This window comes from Sclerotinia sclerotiorum, genomic scaffold, assembly GCF_000146945.2.
Source record: "Sclerotinia sclerotiorum 1980 UF-70 scaffold_20 genomic scaffold, whole genome shotgun sequence".
Lineage (NCBI taxonomy): Eukaryota > Fungi > Ascomycota > Leotiomycetes > Helotiales > Sclerotiniaceae > Sclerotinia > Sclerotinia sclerotiorum.
Window position 1 is genome coordinate 621,446 of NW_001820816.1, and position 19,462 is coordinate 640,907.

General features: G+C 42.0%; 5 protein-coding genes across 5 annotated transcripts; 2 read left to right on the forward strand and 3 right to left on the reverse strand.

Annotated features, from left to right (window-relative positions):
• Nucleotides 1–1,068: 1,068 nt before the first annotated feature.
• Nucleotides 1,069–1,786, forward strand: SS1G_11947 (predicted protein; the record flags this gene model as incomplete). Its single annotated transcript, XM_001586868.1, has 4 exons — nucleotides 1,069–1,135; nucleotides 1,242–1,286; nucleotides 1,389–1,526; nucleotides 1,680–1,786. 4 exons carry the CDS (start codon nucleotides 1,069–1,071, stop codon nucleotides 1,784–1,786), a joined length of 357 nt encoding a protein of 118 aa, XP_001586918.1.
• A 2,837-nt stretch (nucleotides 1,787–4,623) lies between these two features.
• On the reverse strand, nucleotides 4,624–6,480 carry SS1G_11948 (hypothetical protein; the record flags this gene model as incomplete). The annotated part of the gene is made up of 2 exons (XM_001586869.1): nucleotides 4,624–5,885; nucleotides 5,949–6,480. The coding sequence occupies 2 exons, from the start codon at nucleotides 6,478–6,480 to the stop codon at nucleotides 4,624–4,626; spliced, it is 1,794 nt and encodes a 597-aa protein (XP_001586919.1).
• Nucleotides 6,481–7,770: 1,290 nt separating this feature from the next.
• Nucleotides 7,771–9,910, reverse strand: SS1G_11949 (hypothetical protein; the record flags this gene model as incomplete). The annotated part of the gene is made up of 2 exons (XM_001586870.1): nucleotides 7,771–7,835; nucleotides 8,086–9,910. The coding sequence occupies 2 exons, from the start codon at nucleotides 9,908–9,910 to the stop codon at nucleotides 7,771–7,773; spliced, it is 1,890 nt and encodes a 629-aa protein (XP_001586920.1).
• Nucleotides 9,911–12,220: 2,310 nt separating this feature from the next.
• Nucleotides 12,221–14,058, reverse strand: SS1G_11950 (hypothetical protein; the record flags this gene model as incomplete). Its single annotated transcript, XM_001586871.1, has 4 exons — nucleotides 12,221–12,444; nucleotides 12,541–13,175; nucleotides 13,227–13,696; nucleotides 13,750–14,058. The coding sequence occupies 4 exons, from the start codon at nucleotides 14,056–14,058 to the stop codon at nucleotides 12,221–12,223; spliced, it is 1,638 nt and encodes a 545-aa protein (XP_001586921.1).
• Nucleotides 14,059–15,266: 1,208 nt separating this feature from the next.
• SS1G_11951 (hypothetical protein) lies at nucleotides 15,267–18,836 on the forward strand (the record flags this gene model as incomplete). Its single annotated transcript, XM_001586872.1, has 6 exons — nucleotides 15,267–15,449; nucleotides 15,519–15,738; nucleotides 15,794–15,969; nucleotides 16,022–16,453; nucleotides 16,504–18,578; nucleotides 18,629–18,836. 6 exons carry the CDS (start codon nucleotides 15,267–15,269, stop codon nucleotides 18,834–18,836), a joined length of 3,294 nt encoding a protein of 1,097 aa, XP_001586922.1.
• Between the last annotated feature and the right edge of the window lie 626 nt (nucleotides 18,837–19,462).

Here is a 19,462-nt window from a genome sequence, read left to right on the forward strand (position 1 = left end):
TTTTTACTTCTCTTGTCTGATTTGGAGCTAACATCCGATGTTCATAAGTGATGATTAGCGAAGACCGATGATTGGATAAAAAGTGGATCCACCAGGTCACTAAATCTAAGCGAGAATAGATGAGGGAAAACTGATCTGATATAGTAACAGCCGTCAGGAGCGAACCAGTTGCTCAAACCTTAGCTAGTATAAAAGAAAAGAATCTGCAAACCCTTTTCCTTTCCTTCTTGTTCGGATACAGCAATTATTCAATTGATCTCCAAGTTACATAACAATAATATTATTAAACCTTCGAAAACCCTGCTATACAAAAGATTGAAGCATGACTATAACAATATGGGAAAGTCTAAAGCTCGAGCTAATACAAGAATAAATACCGCTTGTGTGAAGTCAGAAGACTTATCTGGCTTGAAAAGCGTTCGTGGGATTTTTTGGAGATCAAACTTACTCGACCTCCCCAGTCTAGTCTCCGAGTCAATATTTTGTAAGCATCCTGGATGTAATTTACAGCCTAAAGATATGCAACAAGTGTGATGTAGGGGATAAGAGCAGGCTGATTGGTCAGTCCAAAGTAGTTGTTCGAGTCGTCATGATGAGGTAGACTCGGGATATACTTGGTCTAGAAAATTAAAGTTTCAACAACAGATCTCGGCCTCTGAAATGATAGAAAGCTTTACCAATATCCCACCGAATGAGTTTTTCCAAAATACATCACTGACGGTAAAACGGCCGTAATCTTTTAACAATCCTGAGATGATGTTGTACTAATGTATCATTGGCTTTTTGAATTGGGGCAGTGTTCAGTACAATTTGCATTCATAAATTCTATCGAATCTCTCAAAAGCCTCTTTGAAGTATGATAATTGATAAAAGTGGGTGTAGAAGACGTAAGAAGAGCTGACTATCATACTTGAAGCTGAGGGAAGCAGAATACACACTATCGTATTTCGCATAGACACTTAATCGCAGGCATCTAGGATGTTATTTTGAGACCAGAGATGTGCAACAAAAGCTTTCGCAGCTTTATATTGGTCTTTAGATGAAAGAGCATCCATTTGAGTCCATGGTATGTGCTTCTGGCCAGAGTCACCTACCGCAAGACACTTTACTCTATACAGAAACCTGCAAGCATCAAGTATGTTATATTAGACCTAGAGGCGTGCAACAGGAGTCTTTAGAAAAATCCTACTGGCCACTCTAATCTACGATCTGTTAATGGTGTTAATGCTTTTTTTTGGAAGGTGGAGCTCCGGTCTCTGATTTAAGATTGGGGAGCCCCCACAATGGTAAGCTTGTACCTCTTCTTCATTCCGTATGTTTGCTTGAAGAGTGACAAGTGTTGCTGTACTTAATAACTTCTACCATGGGTTTGACGTGAATGGGACCAGGTGCACAGAAAAATTGCGCGCTTCGTTATCAAATTTTCCCCACCAACGGATCCACGCCCAAAGACCTCAAACTCAAATTCAAGTTAAATGTTATTAAAACATTGGCAAGATTTTTTTTAGAAGAATTAGGTTCGCCTAGTATGTGGCATTCATTTGCAGTTTATCAACATCACAAACGGAGTTTAGCCGGCTCTCAAAGTTTCAATACCAAGTTACTCCTGAATCCACTGTTGAGATCTTCAATTTTACACCCAAGTTTTGATTTCATAAAACAAACATTCGACGAAACAGCCTTCATTTTCCACTGTGCCCTAAAGTCTGACCTTAAGAACCTTTGCTATGAATACTCAGAAGAAATATGGAATCAGGAAAACATACTCATGAAACTGGCTGCATAGGAGCATCTAGTTTTGAAATCAATAAAACAAAACCCATTTTATAATCATGGTAGTTGTTACATGATCGAATTTTCTAAAGTCGTCAGGAATTCTGACTTTAATTGGAGGGGAGAATTTCAAGACAGCGCAGGGCGAGGATAAACTTCATCATAAAACTAAACGTTTGAAAGGTCGTCATGTCGTTTTATATGGGCCTAGACTATTTTGAGTCAAGCTAGTTTTATTTTACTTATGGCCGTCGCCGCAATAGTAATTCAGCTTATACTAGAAGAGCTGCTGATTCAGAGGATGAGGAGAATGATGATGGATCTCTTGGTTCCAAAACACGCTTTTCATCACGCGCTAGTTATAGATAGACTATTTGTTGAATTTTTTTCTTGAGGATGGGGAAGAGAGTGAGAAAAGAAGGGAGCAAGAGAGGGGAGGCAGGAAAGAAATGATAGGAAAGAGATGATGAGAAAGAAGTGATGAGAAGAAGAGATACTCGCAGATTTAATATTTAAGACGGGAATGAGCAACGAAAATTCCTATCGACGAGAAAAATTGACCATACTACTATCTGAGAGATTGGCTAACAAAGTCTGTATAAATCAGAAAGAAAGTCACGAAGAACAGAATAGCTCCAATCACAACACGCTCAAGTGTTGGTGAAGAACCCAAAAATTTCTGGTCATTGAGTATCGATTAGAACTTAAGACCACTGGCTAGCCGGAGAATCTTTGAACTAAAGGGCATTAATTCCATTCAATGCCTTAGAGTGTGCTTCGACCCAATATCTTCAGAACAAAACTGTGCTTCTGAAATATTCGTTTGCACGCAACCCAAAGATATTCGTATTCCCTCCAATTACAAAATCCAGAGTATTGTCATGCCCTCCAACTATAACAATAAAACCAAAGAAATAAACTCAGAAGCCCAAGATAAATAATATCACTCCCCCCCGCCACCTACCTTCCAGAGTTACTACTCACTAACCCTGTCACTAAGACATCATAACACAAGGATCGTTCACTGGAAACTTATATACTTCACATCAATAATTATCAAGCTCGAAAGAGAGAAAAAGGAAATAATCTAATCAGCCTCTGAGCCCAATTTCTCCTCAGCCTTGACAGAAGTACCAAGAATACAAACTCGTTTACAAATCTGGATATATTGACAACATCAAGTCTAAGTTCTAGAAACTAAGCGAAATTTCCCCTATGGCAAGATTACATGATTTTTGTCGAAGAAAATCCGTATGTAAGCGTAGGTTGACTACAAAGTCTAGAAGGACACTCGTTATCTCGTGCCGGGATGGGATGGGATGAGATGTAGCGATGTTATTGGTAAAGTCAAGGCGAAGATAGAAGACGGATCTGGGAGAGAGAATGAAATACCATCATCACAACCTTAACAATCCAAAACTCAAACCCGCTCATTTTCCCTCTTTTCCATCAACTCCTCCCTCTCCCCTCAAACAACCAATGCGCAGCATCACCAATTTCCCCCTGCAACATCTTACGGTGGTATTTTAACCGTATCCTCTATCAGATATCTCCCCCCTTTCCACTTTCCACTTTCCACTTCCCCAAGACTAAACAAAAAAAGCCACAAAAGAATCTCTTACAAGAAGGGAATTAGTTATCACTTTTTTTTTCTCCCTAAAGCTCTAGGAAATTCGAGGGTATCTAATTATTTTATATTTACTAACTACCTATTATCAGAAAATCAATCAATCCTAACTATAAATATAAAAGCTAGTTAAGTAGGACGGGGGATTCTGGGGAATTTTTTGTCTGAATAAGGAGGAAAATGAAAGGGAAAAGGGGGGAGTTTAAATAACTTCTATGGAACTGTAAAATAGATTTATTTACAGATTTGTATCACCATCACCATCCCAATATCAACTAAAAATAAAAAAATAAAATTGAACTACCGGAAATCATCCCAACAATCATTCAATATGTCAATAGCTAGAAAATTTACGAGGAGAATAGGAGAATTTGGTTATATTTTGAGATATAAATAAACGAAGCAAAACAAAATAAAACAAAACAAAATAAAATAAAACAAAACAAAACAAAATAAAACAAAACAAAACAAAACAAAATAAAACAAAACAAAACAAAATAAAACAAAACAAAAGAGAAATGCAGATCAATATTCTATTTTATTTTCAAATTCTTAAGGATTATTTATATTTTATAAACACTTTAAATTACTTGAGTATTGTATACTAGATAATGGATAATTATTGGGTTTATTGAGACCAGAAAGAGCATCAGATTGAATTGATTGATTCTCTAGCTAAGAAGTTAAGCTGCGAGTATATATTCAAAAAATGAAGGAATAAGTTTAGGTATTCAGCCTTCGGAATTAAAGTGCTTTGAAATCAAAATATTGAAAGCAAACAAACAGTATACCAAAAAGGAAAGAATGAATTAAAAGTTAAGTTTTGTTTGCTCCTTATATGTATCATGCAATATATATGCATATGCTGCCAAGATCCCAGGAGGTCAACAATAATAGATAGTGAAAACAGAAATATGTTTCTATTTTCTATTTCTGTTTATTTGAGGGGAAGATTGAAGAATAAAAAAAGAAAAAGGAAAAGGAAAAATAAAAATACATTTTAATAGGGGAATCTCAAAATGACGCTCAACTCCCCAACGCCCTTCTACTTACAAAGAGAAGATACCACACCCTCCCCACCACCCCCAATAAACCCCTAACAGCCCGATTTTATTACCCCATCTGCAAATTCATTACCATTATATCATAACCCATCTATTCCCTATTCCCAACCTCTCTATTTCCACCACTCGCACTCACTTACTCCCAACACCCACCAGCATCTAAGGCGTACTAACATAACTCATCTGCCTCTGCAATTCCTCCCCTAGCGCCTCCCTCTCCACCCCCTTCTTCATCCCCACACTTTCTTCATCCTCTCCCGCAAAAGCAAATTTACTCCCCCTCCTAATCCTCGCTCCCCACGTCCAAAACACAAACGGAATAGCACAGCACATTAGAGCAATAAAACCCAACACAGAACTCGCCCATTGATACCCTAGCCGGGCGTACATTTGTTCTGTAAAAAGCACGACAGCAGCACCCCAGAACGATCTGAGGAAAGTTTTGGCCGCAAGTGCTGAGGCTGCTTGATGTTGGTATGAATCGACGAGGTAATTATTCGCTGCGTTGTAGAGGAAGATAAATCCGAAGCCTACGGGGAATCCACCGATGGCGGGGCCGATCCAGTGGAGATGTGGGTAGGATGTCCATGCGAAGATGAAGAGACCGATGGGGATGAACCAGCAGGAACACATCATGGGGATGAGACGGACTTCTGCGGGAGGATTGCCGTTGTATTTGTGTACTTGGCTCATGTAGTGGCGGTTTACGATGGGGGCGCAGAGGGCTGATGCGATGACCCCGAGTGCGAGCGGGATGAACATGAGACCTGTTGTTCCGGCGGAATAACCCTTTCCTTCTTGGTAGATGATGGGGAAGGCGACGAAGAACATGTAGAGGAGACCATAGAGAACGCTCATGTAAAGGGAGATGAGGAAGACTATGAGTTCACCGAAGAGGAGTTGCAAAGGACGGATGAGGAAGACTCTGAGGCGTTCGGCAAAAGGTCGTAGGTCGAGATCTTGTTCTGTGACGTGTTCTGGGCTGCCTGTTTCTTCACGCATTTTCTTAGCGCGACGAGCGAGAATTGTGGGCGCGTATGTCTCTGGAACGGTGAAAGTTATGAGGATCCAGACGATGAATGCTAAGATGATTTGGATGTAATACAACCAGCGCCATCCTGCTGCATCGGAGAGGAAACCACCAATTAGAGGACCGATAGCGGGACCGATAAAGGGAGCTGCAGAGAAGGCGGCCATTGGGACACCACGTTCTTCGTTGCGCCAAAGATCGGCAAGGGTACCACCTACGAGGGTCATTGGAGCTGAAAACCAGATACCATCGAGAGCACGACAGATGATGAGGGTCTCGATGTTTTGAGCGAGGGCGCAAGGAATAATGAAGATTACAGCTAGAAATAAAGTAGTTCCATAAATCAAGCGACGTCCGAGAACTTCAGAAAGAGGCGCGAACATCATTGGTCCTGTTTTTTGTCAGTTTATGTTTACCATTTCAAGATACATATCCACAGTATGAATAAACATACCAATACCAAAGCCTACTACGAAAACCGTAATAGTAAGAAGTGCCACCTCCTCCGAAACATTGAATTGCTTCTCTACTCCAATAAGATCGGCGGTAATAATTGACGAAGCAAGTGCAACCACGAAACAAGTCAGCGCAACAACCATGGTACAATACCATTTAAAAGCCTTTGACCAATTTTTCGGGTTCTCTGGATCGTTTGGATAAAAGGTGACGAGTTTGTAATCTATTTTCCCATCTCCTTTTCCTGCTGGGATTTCTCCAGCCGGTTTCTCTTCAGTGTATTCTGAGAGATTGGCATTGGGACTGAGTGTTCGATAGGGAAGATTGATGTCGAGTGCTGGATCTCGAGTTTCTTTTGTGGAGAGACGTGTTAAAGTGTTATGGAGGGTGTTACTTCCACGGCGAGAATGTGTTGATTTGTTGGTAGGGATGCGGGTGACGGGTGTTTGAGTATCTTTTGTGTTGATATTTAGGATGGATTCATATACGATATCCTTTGGATTCGAGTGATTACTCTCTGAGTCTGACATTTTGATGGAGGTGAATGTTGACCATGTAATCGAATGTGATGTGATATAGATGACTCGCACAAGAAGAGATAGAGCGAAGTATAAATTAGAAAGCAATACAGAAAGATATGAAACACAATACAACAAGCAAAGCGAAATACATCAAAAAGGTACCCAACCCTTTTATACATTTCCATACAATATTCATTCCTTCCGTCTAATCTGAAGTCTTACTCAAGACCCGACAATCAAGTCTCCACTATCCAAATCTCGACTCGATTTTTTCTCGCCCAGACCACTAACCACAGCTATAAATCCACTTCCAGCCCATCAACCTTGTCTTAAATCCCGAATATAGATATAAAAACGTCTCAAAAATCCTTATCATCGAAATCAAAGCGGTATCAAAACCTTAATCTTACCGCTCGCACATCCGCTCACCCGCTTGTTGGCATTCAGATATATGGCTAATCCTACTGTGATGTGATTGATGAGATTACCCTCACGTCTTAACCCCTTCGCTTGATGTGATTTCGGAGATAACTGTATGGAGAGAATTAATCGGAGGGACAGTACCAACCATTCATCTCATACCATCGCATCCGAGATACCATTCCCATGGTATGAAGATTGCATCCCCAAGATATGGTATCAAATCATCCTCTCTCCTCTCTCCTCTCTCCTCAACATCCATGAATGACACGCTCTCAACATCATACCACTCCCAGACCATCCCATTCACCATCCATCCATGGCCCGTGATTCCAGACCCTCTACACGCCACCCTCACCAAACCCAACCCTAAACCAGCCGATCCTTTACAAAAATTTTAACCCAGTGGATCATCTTATCATGCTTTCGGCAGCTTGGCATTCACAAATTCGGCTTATCTTCATGCAAATTTTTCTCTCGTTGTTGTTGTTGACTTATAAGATGAAGTCGCAAAAAGGTTGTTCATGGCCGAGGTTATGGTGATGGCTCGAGTGTGAAATTTGCCGATGTCGGTTACAGGGATGGACGGTTTGGGAAAGGGTGGATTGTTCGTAGGGCTGAATTAAGTGTGAGGTGGGTGGTTGTGATTCGCATTAGGATGCTAAGGTTTAGGAAGAAGAGTAACCTAAACTAAATCAAGTCTAAACTTAAGTAAATAAGGACCAAAAATGTGGTTTCTGGAAAGCTTCGCTGATCTTTACTATACTGAAATTGTGGATTGAATTTGGGAGATCTGCTAGCCATCTGTTTTATGCTCCGTCACCCAAAGTCGACAAATATATATTCTAGCTCGTCTCATCCTTCTGAGGTTTGTGTCCCCTAATATTTGGCAAAGCTTGTCATGTCTGCCCAAAGAGCCCTTTCAAAGAATGCTAAGCGTTTCGCTTCAATCAAATCCTTTCTAATTAGTTTACATTTTCTTCTTCAACCTATCCACAAAACCCGTAAAGCAGTAAACCAGTCTCGAGCGCTCCATCTTCAACATCATATAAATGACCTTCCATGTCTCCTTTTGATATATGCCAATGACAGATTCTCTTACGTCACTGGATCCATCAGATTAGGTGGTGCTACAGCTAACCTCCTTATCCCCTCAAAGCATGGCCGTAGCATCCAAGACGGGAATATCCATACTCAAAAACAAATCCCAGTCAAATCCTGAAAAATCCATAGAACCAATATTCGGCATTCCCTGCACCATATTACTCATACTCACATTCGCATTTCCCATCCCCATCGGTGATGGAACCATTTGTTTACCAATCATCCCGGGGATTGGCAATTGACCAGTCGGAATCGGTTCGACCCTGGTTTTCAGGCCATGAGATAGTATATTAATCTCCTCCTGTTTTCTCTTTCGAGATAATTCAACTAATGTTCTAGCTGTTGCTGCCGACTCTGCAAGTGAGCGAGTTGTGAAACAGCGAGATACTGCATCTAAAGTGTCGAGCGCTTCCCCGATATGCGATAGTGAGTCCGGTGTATCCATGGTGAGAAGGACGCAGACAAATTGGAAAGGAATGTTGGCGATATGCCACCACGGTTGACGACGCTCTACCATTCTCATGACGGCTCTTAAACCTTTTGTGCAGACGGATATTACCTGATCAACAGTCTCAGGTGATATAGTTGGGGCTAAAAGACGTAGACGACGATATAATCCTAAGCAGAGATTTGTCTGTGAGAGAATAGCTCCGTCTGATCGAGCATGAAAGGCATACGCCGCTGCGATTCCTGCTTCAAATTCCATCGCTGTATGGGTGACATCTTGATCGAGACGTTCCGATATTTGAAAGAGCGTAAGATAATCGATGGTGAGATCCATTTCACTTTCAGGTGAGGGAAAAGGTGGCGTAGGTATCTTCACAGTAACTTTCGACCGACCATAATCATTTGCAACCCATGAATTCATCAAAAGAGCGATCCAAAATAGTCTTTGCATATTCAAGACCCCACAACCAATTCCGCGTTCGAGGTCTATATCGCTACTAACTTGATCCGAGTCATCTTCCATTCCAACACTTTCAATAATGTGCATTGTCGTACAGCTGGAAATCCATGCAGCATGCGGACAAGCTGTACACCTCAGATAGAGTGTTCTTAATACCCATGCAACGACATGATGTCGAGAAGGGTAATTCAACACACTTGTGGTTTCTAAAGCCATCTTTGCCAACTCTACCAGCGATGCCTCTGCCGGACTTGGACTGCCACCCGAGAACAAAGATCCCAATGCTGCAACGCCACACAATATGGGATCATGTGGATCTGAGCTATTGAAATTTATTCCCCATCTCTCCGATATCTTCTGATCAAACAAATCTCTTTTGAAGACACCAAAGATTTGATGTGTGGTATCGAAGTAGTGATCAGAAAGCCTTTGCATCTCAGCTTGATCAATAATCCTGGTGATCGCTGGTTGCGCATACGATTGTTCATCCTTGAGTCCTAAGTTCCAAGCCAGATGAGGTTTACTCAACTTCCCGGCATCCAATTTCAAAGCCAAAGAAGTCGCAAATGCCTTTCCCCAAAGATTCGTATCTTTGGAACCACCAGGTTGTGGTACATGAGCACTTTCACTATTTGCTCTCTCACTTTCCTCTCGATGATGAGTACTCGTATCAGGTGAGCTGTGACTTTGAGAGACGTCGGTGTCGTGATCCTTCAAAGTATGTCTTCTTCGCTTCCTAGGGCCAAGCTCGTAATGACATTCGTAACCATATCGGATGCATGTAGCGCAAGGCTCGGAACCATCACAACGCTTCTTTCTTGATTTACAAGGTTGGCATGCACGTTTGACCCGTTGCCGGCCAGGTCGGATATCAGGTCGGATGTCAGGGCCTTCTTGGTTGGATAGGTTGGGGTCGATTTGCTGATCTCCTCCTCTATCCCTCACAAAAGGTTGCGGCGGCGCCTGTTGGTTCGATTCGGTTGGTTGTTTAAACAATGGATTATCCATCTTCTTTTCTTCACATCAATGTGTGGTGGAAGAGTACAATCAATGATTTTGTCAAAACGTTTTCATGAAGTTTTGCGCCTCCGGAGAAGAATAATAATTCAGCCGAATTCTCATGTAATCCTGTAATGTTTGTTGTTAGCCCCTTGTTAAATGAAGAATAAGCCTACAAAACGCTCACCAAAATTTTAAATGCTTGTAAAGAAAACCTTCAGCTGGTTCCAGGAGTAAATTTACAAAGTTCCCACGTTTTGATGATATTTATTAATTGTATCAATTGATGAATTCGATATCCTCGGTAATTCGCCCCTAGAGTAGAAAATCTAGACCTAATTGTAGGATCTTGGGATCATGAGTTCAAAAGAATCGATGGCACAAGAAAGGCGATGGTACTGCTATTGCTAGGATCCTCAGCAACCAATGCACATGAACAAGGCAGGGACATCAGATCTATCGGATATGGCGGATGGATTTGGTCATTGCTCCACTATAACCTTATCTGTTTTTAGCACAAACCTTTGATAAGAGGAGAGAAGATTTGTCAAACTAGTGAAGCTTTTAATCAACGTCGTCTCTTTCTTCAAAGTGTCATTAATAACGTCCCGATCGATACTTTGGAAGAAACCAAGTTATTGTTGATGAAGAGTTGCAACTTAACACTTATTAAAATCTACTCTGTCTAAAGAAGATCCACTACCATAGAGGGATTATATGGATACTCTATTTCATGGAATACACTAAAGTATTGAAAAGTTGCTAATATAAGCAGCCACATCACTGCTGGAAGTAGCTATATACTATCACATCACATCATATCTTATCATCTTCATCGAATTCCCGAGGTGAGCTATAAAAAAGTTAAATGTGTCAATTTCCTTAATCAAGCAATTAACCACCGGATTCAATTCTATACAATATTTACAACAGCTACCACTACTACAACTACATCGACAACTGCCAAATTTCCTCCTTCAATACCAGGAAGCTCTCCATACTATCCGCCTCCCCGATCTGTATACTCTCCGATGTTACAAACAATGACAACAATCTCAACAAGTTCCCTACCGCCGCGCCAATTTCCTTCCTATATCGGTACCCATCTCCCTATTCTTCCACGCCATCTGCCGTCTGCCAGCGCACGATTAGTTCAGAGTGTACTTCTCACTCCCCGCTCCCTTCAGAATCCCCAGGAAATTTCGCAAATGCTGGACGCCACGCGACTAAGAGATTTGGTTTGCCCGGGGTATGATATAAAACCTTTACAGAAGAACTCCAGGATGGGAATTCAGAGGAACAATATACAGTGCAGGTCTGAGCTAGTTTGGCGGGAAATGCACGATGTATTGTTTGGTTTGCGATAGTGGGGGAGAGGAGTATGGGATGGGGAATGGGGAATGGAAGAGGGGACAGGTTCAGAAAAGCGCAAAGGCAGGAGAAATATGAAGAAAAAAAATATCAATGGAGGGCTACGACAAAATTATCAAATACAAAGGAGAAAATTACAAGATAGGCGGTATCGATACGAAATGAACGAACGAGGAATAAAGAGCTAAATCCATCCACTCAAGGAAAAATCAAATAAAGGTTTAAGATTCAGATATTAATCCACATTAGACTTTTCACCCAGAGGACTAAAGAGATAGATTGTATATATATCACAGGATCGAGGAGGATTAGTTAAATAAATGGAAAACTTGTTTTAAGTAGGATTATTAGTGAAAGGATAGGATAGGGATAGGGATAGGTATACAACGATATATAAGCTGAAGTTGGGGTTGGAGTTGGAGTTTGAATAGGGATTAGAGATTTTATAATTATGTGTATTTATTTATTTATTTATATTTGCATACATGTAAGTAAGTATTCACATTCCCCCTCCCTCCCCCTTCCTTTAAAAAAACAATATTGAACAAGTTTTCCATCAAGGATATTACCTAGATAGAATGACACATGCCACTATACAAGTACAAGCACAAGTACAAGCACAAGCATATACATATAAAAGAATTCACACACATAAAAATACCATGAAGTGAACGTATAATTTCTCAGACCAGTCATATTACATACTATGCTATGTTATGCTATGAATGGTAGGTAGGTATCTAAGCAGGAACCACATCACCATCCGCATCTTGCATCTCATATCACAAGGCATGAATTGATGTGATGTATTCAACTCGAAGGAAACCAAGCAAGAAAGCAAGCAAGAAAATAAAGACCACACATGTAGTCCGTAAAGAGAATTGCAACCTATTATAAACGACGCTTTGCTCACTATAAAGATCGAACGCACCTTTGGTCTAGACTTCCTTACTTTGGTGGACTGAAATCTTGATTTACCCACTTTAATTCTCTCATGCCTTGTTTACCCCCATCAGGCAAAAGGTCCTGTAAGAGTGTTTGGAACTTTGCTCCAGGGCGTGTCATGATTTCTCTTGTTTTTTTGTACTCCACTTCGAGTTCCGATGAATTGTTGGTTCTCATAGATAGTCCTCGATATTGGAATATGTTTTTCAAGTTATTCTGGTTCATTTCTGTAGCTTTCGTTCATTCTGGGAGATCAATATCCGTACACCTCCCTACCGCAACGATTCTTCATTTCCTAAGATCAACGCTCGATCCACGCTCACCCCGTATTGTATCTAGATAATCTCCTCTTGAAGAGTCCATACTTGGTCTTACGGAAGCACTAGAGCTCCTTCTCCTTCTCGCTCGGGATTCGTTTGGATCCATGGGATTAAGACCTGTTGTGCGAGCGAAGAGGTTTAGAATATCTGATAATGTGATAACGCCTGTTAAACGACCTGAGATACGTGCACCGGGTAAAGCTGCGGCGGATACGGCAGGAAATGAGGGTGAAGGTGGTACGGAACCACCACCGCTTGGTTGCTGAACGACGGAAGCGTATCCAAGGGAAGGCGTTGCAGGTGCTGATGGGGATGGAGATGCGGACTCGACGACCCACATACGATGGGATCTGGTGGCGACGAGTTTTGCTACTGTATGAGCGAGGGTTGAATATGGATTGACGTGGAAGACTGGGAAGGAATCTTTTCCATCGCCAATTCCTCGTTCACTCAGTATTACAGAGATGAAGTGTATGCAGGAGGATTGAAGGAGAGGTAGACTACTTGTGTGTGTAAGGAGTTTAGTATCAGCTGTTGAAATATTGCCAACTACATTTGCAGCATTGTCAACTACTGCAATACTTGTTAATCCTTCGTTACTCATGAGCTGAAGAGCTTCCGTGAGAGGTTTGTCGCCACTGTCCCCTCGTTAGCAGAAGCCATTTTTGGTGAAGATAATGAAAACTCACTTTATTGCAATAGCTTGTTGTGCTCCAATATTCAAATCTCGCAGAATAGTTGGATATAACTGATCGATAGCTGGAAAACTGCTACCATTATCCCACAAGAATTTGACCAGTTTCAACTGACTCAAAATCCCCACGACTGTTGTCGTTCCCGGTTTGCAAACAAGAATGCGATGAACACCACTACCAAATATTTCCACGGCCTTAGAAAGGTCTTCTGACTCTGAAAGTGTTGTAAGAGGTTCCTTCTTTGCAAGTGTTATTACATCTCGAAGTGGGATCGGAACGTGCTCCCGAGCTTTGCTTGCTAATTGAGAATATGTTTCTTTTTGCTCTTCATCGGGATTTGCTAGTCCGAGGACAACCAGTAGGTATGCATTAAGGTCATTGTAATCGAAGCTGTCGCAAGCAGTCACATCATCTGGAGTTTCGCGAATAAGGATAACATTTGGAGGACCGGATTCTATAAGCGCCTATAAAAAACATTAGAGCTCGAGTTCTGAAGTGTGAAAATATACATGCAAACCTTTGTCGCACGTTCGACATCTGTGTCGAGTTCACACCAGTGAATATCAGTTTCCTGTACAAGTTCTCCAACATGTATTTGTCTCCAATCCCTTCCTGCAAATCTTGGATCTCCAATTTTGGGAACTGGAGGATGGTTGAGGAGCTCTTGAACAGCAGCTTGTGTGAATGACGGGTGCCTTTGAGCTCTGGGTGAGTGTCGCAGATTTTCCGCGAAGCTAGAACGATGATTGATGCTCGCGGGATTGTTATTGCTAGGAGAAGAGGTACTTTGCCTCGAAGGAGAATCAAAAACCGTACGATCTGCCATGGCAGAGACGAAGGAAACGTGTTGTATCGCCGTGCTCTGTATCGAAGCTTGTATTCCTTATGATTTCAATTTTATGGGTTTGATGATGTTGTTGTAGAATACTGTTGATAGATGGAATTTGATGATCATGGGGAGAGCATGGATTGAGGGGTAATAGCGGCACGCTAAAGTTGTCCCTCACGGCTTAAAAATTTGGGGTAAATTTGTTGATGCATGCATGACTTTCGATGAATATGATTTTTATTTTGTTATAAATAATATTTCATGGAATAATGTTTAGGTATATTTTGATGGCAGATGTCTATTGGTGAGTCTCTGGGTAAATATAATCAAAGGACAGGATGTTATAAAGAACTTCCAAGTTGTTAGGGAGCACCAGGGAGGGAACAAAAGGCATTTGCGATGAATGACCATGTTATGTCATATACCTAGGAATAGAGTAGGCGTGTCCATCAGATCTTCATCAGCAAGGGATTCTCAAAGGAGGGGCAAGTTGGGAGACACGCATATATATATCATTCCAAGAAAAGTAATTGATCGCTTCTGACTGATAAAATAAATCCATGATAAAGAATGACTTTTGAAAGGATAACGCTCATCAAAAGACTGGATAATAACTATTACCATGTGATCCATAAAATAGAATATATAATATAATACAATATACTCAATTATTATTTTATACAAGATATCTCAAGGATTGAGTGAAGGGGTTGAGAGAAGGAGTTCATATCTAGCACAGACATGATATCCGTTTGACCTTTAACAGATGTCTAAGGAAATAGTCTTACAATCCTTATTACGGAGCTAAATAACAAAGCCTCTATAATAAACCTTCAAAATGAGAACCCAAATTTTAGCGCGACACAGACATTCACTTTACTAGGTATGGAACAAGGCATTTACCATTTCATTCTCAAAAAAAAAATTTGGAGGGAAATCTAAAAATCTGAACCCCCCCACTACCAACACAACTTCATCGAGCTTCGACATTTTAAATAAAGAAAAGTTCCATTCCTTCCCTTTTAATCGATCCCCTTTCGAATTTACGATTTATTACAATAATATCATCTACCTTCGGCCTTGTAAGAATTAAGGCGCATCGAATGCGCCTCGCGCCCAGCTTCATCACAACTTCCTAATATCCAACGCTCCGAATCCTCGTATTCATCGAAACCTTTCGAGTCTTCCACCTACATTCCACCACCATGTCTGTTCTCCCAGCGGATGCACATGCAGAGCTTGCACAGCTATTGTCTGCTTTGCAATCCACAGACAACAATGTCCGTTCACAAGCTGAGGAGCACTTGGGCAACAACTGGGTAGCCACCAAACCTGAAATGTTGTTGATGGGCTTGGTCGAGCAAATACACGGTTCCAATGATATATCTGTAAGATATACCACTCCTTCTTATGACCCCAGGCACAGGATTATGTCACTAATTTCAGGTCCTTTCTAGACCCGGTCCTTTGCTGCGGTTATATTCCGTCGTATAGCTTCCAAATCGCGCAAGGCAGATGACAACAACTCGATCGAATTATTCCTCACTCTCCCGAAGCAAGAAGCATATGCTATTCGGCAAAAGCTCATAGATACATTAGGCCTCGAAAAGTCGAATCCGGTGAGAAACAAAATTGGAGACGCGGTTGCTGAAATAGCTAGAGAATATTCCGATAACGGTATGATCCTTGGGCACAGGATACAAACTATGGATGCCTATCTAACATTCTACAGGTGAACAATGGCCAGAGATCTTGGGCGTTCTCTCTACTCTAAGCTCTTCACAGGACCCGGGACAGAGAGAGATCGCATACAGAATATTTTCTACAACCCCTGGCATAATTGAAAAGCAACATGAAGATACAGTATTATCAGCTTTCAAAAATGGCTTTCAAGATGGGGAAACAGAAGTAGGTTTTTTTAATTGTTGAATTCTAGGACAATGACTGACCATATAACAAGGTCCGCTTGGCAGCCATGGAAGCATTCACATCTTTTTTCTCTAGCCTCACTAAAAAGTCGCAACAAAAATATTATGGCCTTATTCCAGAAGTTCTGTCGATCCTACCACCCTTGAAGGAGGCCCAGGACTCGGACAGCCTCAGCACAGCACTTATTCAACTCATGAATCTTGCAGAAGTCGCCCCAAAGATGTTCAAACCATTATTCCACAATCTAGTCACATTCTGCATTCAAACGATCCAGGACAAGGAATTGAGCGATATAGTTCGTCAAAATGCCCTCGAACTTATGGCAACCTTCGCAGATTATGCTCCAGCTATGGTGAAAAAGGATCCAAGCTTTGTAACAGACATGATCACTCAATGTTTGAGTCTCATGACTGATATTGGTGAGGATGACGAGGACGCATCCGAGTGGAATGCTTCTGATGATGTATGATTATCTCCACTCAATCTTGCAAAACGATGTACTGACTTGAATAGATGGATCCGGAGGAGAGCGATTTGAACCATGTTGCTGGTGAGCAATGCATGGACCGCTTAGCAAACAAACTCGGAGGAACAATCATCTTGGCGCCTACATTTAATTGGCTTCCAAGAATGATGCTCTCAGAGGCATGGAGAGATAGGCATGCCGCATTAATGGCCATTTCTGCGATTTCAGAAGGCTGCAGGGACTTGATGCTTGGAGAATTGCACAAGGTTCTAGAGCTTGTTGTACCTGCCTTGAGCGATCCACATCCACGTGTGCGTTGGGCTGGTTGCAATGCTCTGGGTCAAATGAGTACCGATTTTGCCGGAACCATGCAGGAGAAGTTTCACGAAACTGTAGTACGCAGCATCATCCCGGTCCTTAAGAGCCCGGAGCCTCGTGTCCAAGCTCATGCAGCAGCTGCTCTTGTCAACTTTTGTGAAGAAGCAGAAAAGAAAATTCTCGAGCCATACCTTGATGAATTATTGACTAACTTGTTTGCTCTCCTTCAAAGCCCAAAGAGATATGTTCAAGAACAAGCTCTCTCTACCATCGCCACTATCGCCGATTCTGCGGAGGCTGCCTTTTCCAAATACTACGACACCTTGATGCCCATACTTTTTAATGTTTTGAAGGCGGATTCAACTAAGGAGCTTCGTTTGCTACGCGCAAAGGCAATGGAATGTGCTACTCTTATTGCATTGGCCGTCGGACAAGAGAGACTAGGCAGTGACGCCACAGAGTTGGTCAAGTTATTGGCCACAGTTCAACGAGGTATTGTGGATGCGGATGATCCACAAGCTCAATATCTTATGCACTGCTGGGGACGTATGTGTAGGGTTATGGGTCGCGACTTCCTTGGATATCTGGAATATGTCATGCCTCCTCTGCTAGATTTGGCAAGTGCCAAAGCAGATATTCAACTTCTTGATGATGAAGACGAGGTTGAGGCCGTTCAGGCGCAAGAGGGCTGGGAGCTTGTTCCGCTGAAGGGTAAAGTCATTGGCATCAAAACTAGCACTCTTGATGACAAGCACATGGCAATTGAACTTTTGGTGGTCTACGCTCAGGTTTTGGAAGCTGATTTTGCCCCTTACGTAGAGCTCGTCATGGGGCAAATTGCTTTACCAGGTCTCGCATTCTTCTTCCATGATCCTGTTCGTGTTGTATCAGCGAAATGTGTGCCCCAACTACTCAATTCTTACAAGAAGGCCTTCGGTACCGAGTCTGCCGAGTTGAGAATTCTTTGGGCTGCTACAATTCCCAAGATTTTGGAGGTCCTGAGTGCCGAACCAGCTATTGATACACTCGCCGAGATGTATCAATGTTTCTACGAATCGGTGGAAGTGATGGGTAAGGATTGCCTTCACCAGTCGCATATGGAACTCTTTATGGATTCTGCTATTTCTGCTTTGGATGATTACAAAGAACGTGTCAAGGCTAGAATAGAGGAACGGGCTGATGCCAATCGAGAAGAAGGTGATGAAGACTCGGAAGAAACACTCTACGCAATCGAGGACGATCAGACTCTCCTTTCCGACATGAACAAAGCATTCCATTGCATTTTTAAGAACCATGGTGTAGATTTCCTGCCCTCGTGGGAGAAACTCCTTACAACTTATTCGGCTTTCCTTTCAAGCGATGATCCCACACAAAGACAATGGGGTTTGTGTATCATTGATGATGTTCTCGAGTTCTGCGGTGATATGAGTTACAAATATATGGAACCTCTTATTAGGAACCCGTTGATTGCTGGATGTCAAGATGCTGCACCTGCCAATCGTCAAGCCGCTACCTATGGTATCGGTGTCGCAGCCCACAGGGGTGGTGCACAATGGACTCAATTTGTCGGCGAAGCAATCGGGATCTTGTTCGCGGCTACTCAAATTCCCAACGCGAGAGGCGATGATGAGGTTTACGCTACAGAAAATGCTTGTGCTGCCATTGCTAAGATATTGCATTTCAACGCATCTGGTGTTGCAAACCAACAAGAAGTCGTCACAGTATGGATTGATACTTTACCTATTGTAAATGATGAAGAGGCAGCCCCATACGCTTATCTTTTCCTTGCTCAGCTCATCGAACAGTAGGTCTATCTATTGAAATTGAATCTGTCTGCCACTAACATCACTCTAGACAAAACCCCGCAGTTACTTCTCAACCAGCCAAGGTATTTGTTTTCGTTGCTCAAGCTCTCGAGGCCGAAACACTACAGGGTCAAACAGCCAACAGAGTGGTTGAAGCTACCAAGAATCTCCTTGCGGCAGCAAACTTAAACCCCACACATCTTTTGGCGCAACTTTCCCCTGAAACTCAAGCAACGGTTCAAGCATACTTTGGTTGATCTTCTCCTCGACTAGAGGTTGATGTTCGACTTATATGGGTGGTTGAAGATATGAAATAAAGTTTTGATGATAGAATGATACCACATGAGCACGTATATTTTCGGGGTTATCTTTGGGATTGTTGGGCTAGCGGGTGGTTCGGATTTGGCTAGTCATCAGCATCACTCTCAAAGTTTCATGAGTGGATGACATAGTAGTAAAACAGGGAGCGACCGAAGCTAGCTCTTATTTGCTGAGGAGGGAAGTAACAAAGGAAATGTTCAGACCATTTCATGTTTTAAATGGGGAAGTAAAGTCTGGATGCAGATGAACAATGAGGGAGTCGAGAGAAGAAAGGATTTCTGATATGATGTGTTGATCCAAAAAGAGGGTTAACGACGAATTATGAAGATAGTTTTTAAGGAAAAAAACCCCCCAAAAAAGCTTCTCAGTCTATTACTAATGAACTCGTGATGTATACCTAGTAGTGAAAAATCAAACCGGGTCCCTACATACAGATATAAACAATAGTGTGAGGCTGAAGGGCGGGTGGCTTGATTAGTTGGTTGGCATTTGGCTTGGCTGGTCGGCATGGCTGCATGCATACGGAGTGTGGTGACGCAATACCGTGATGTGATGTGTGTGT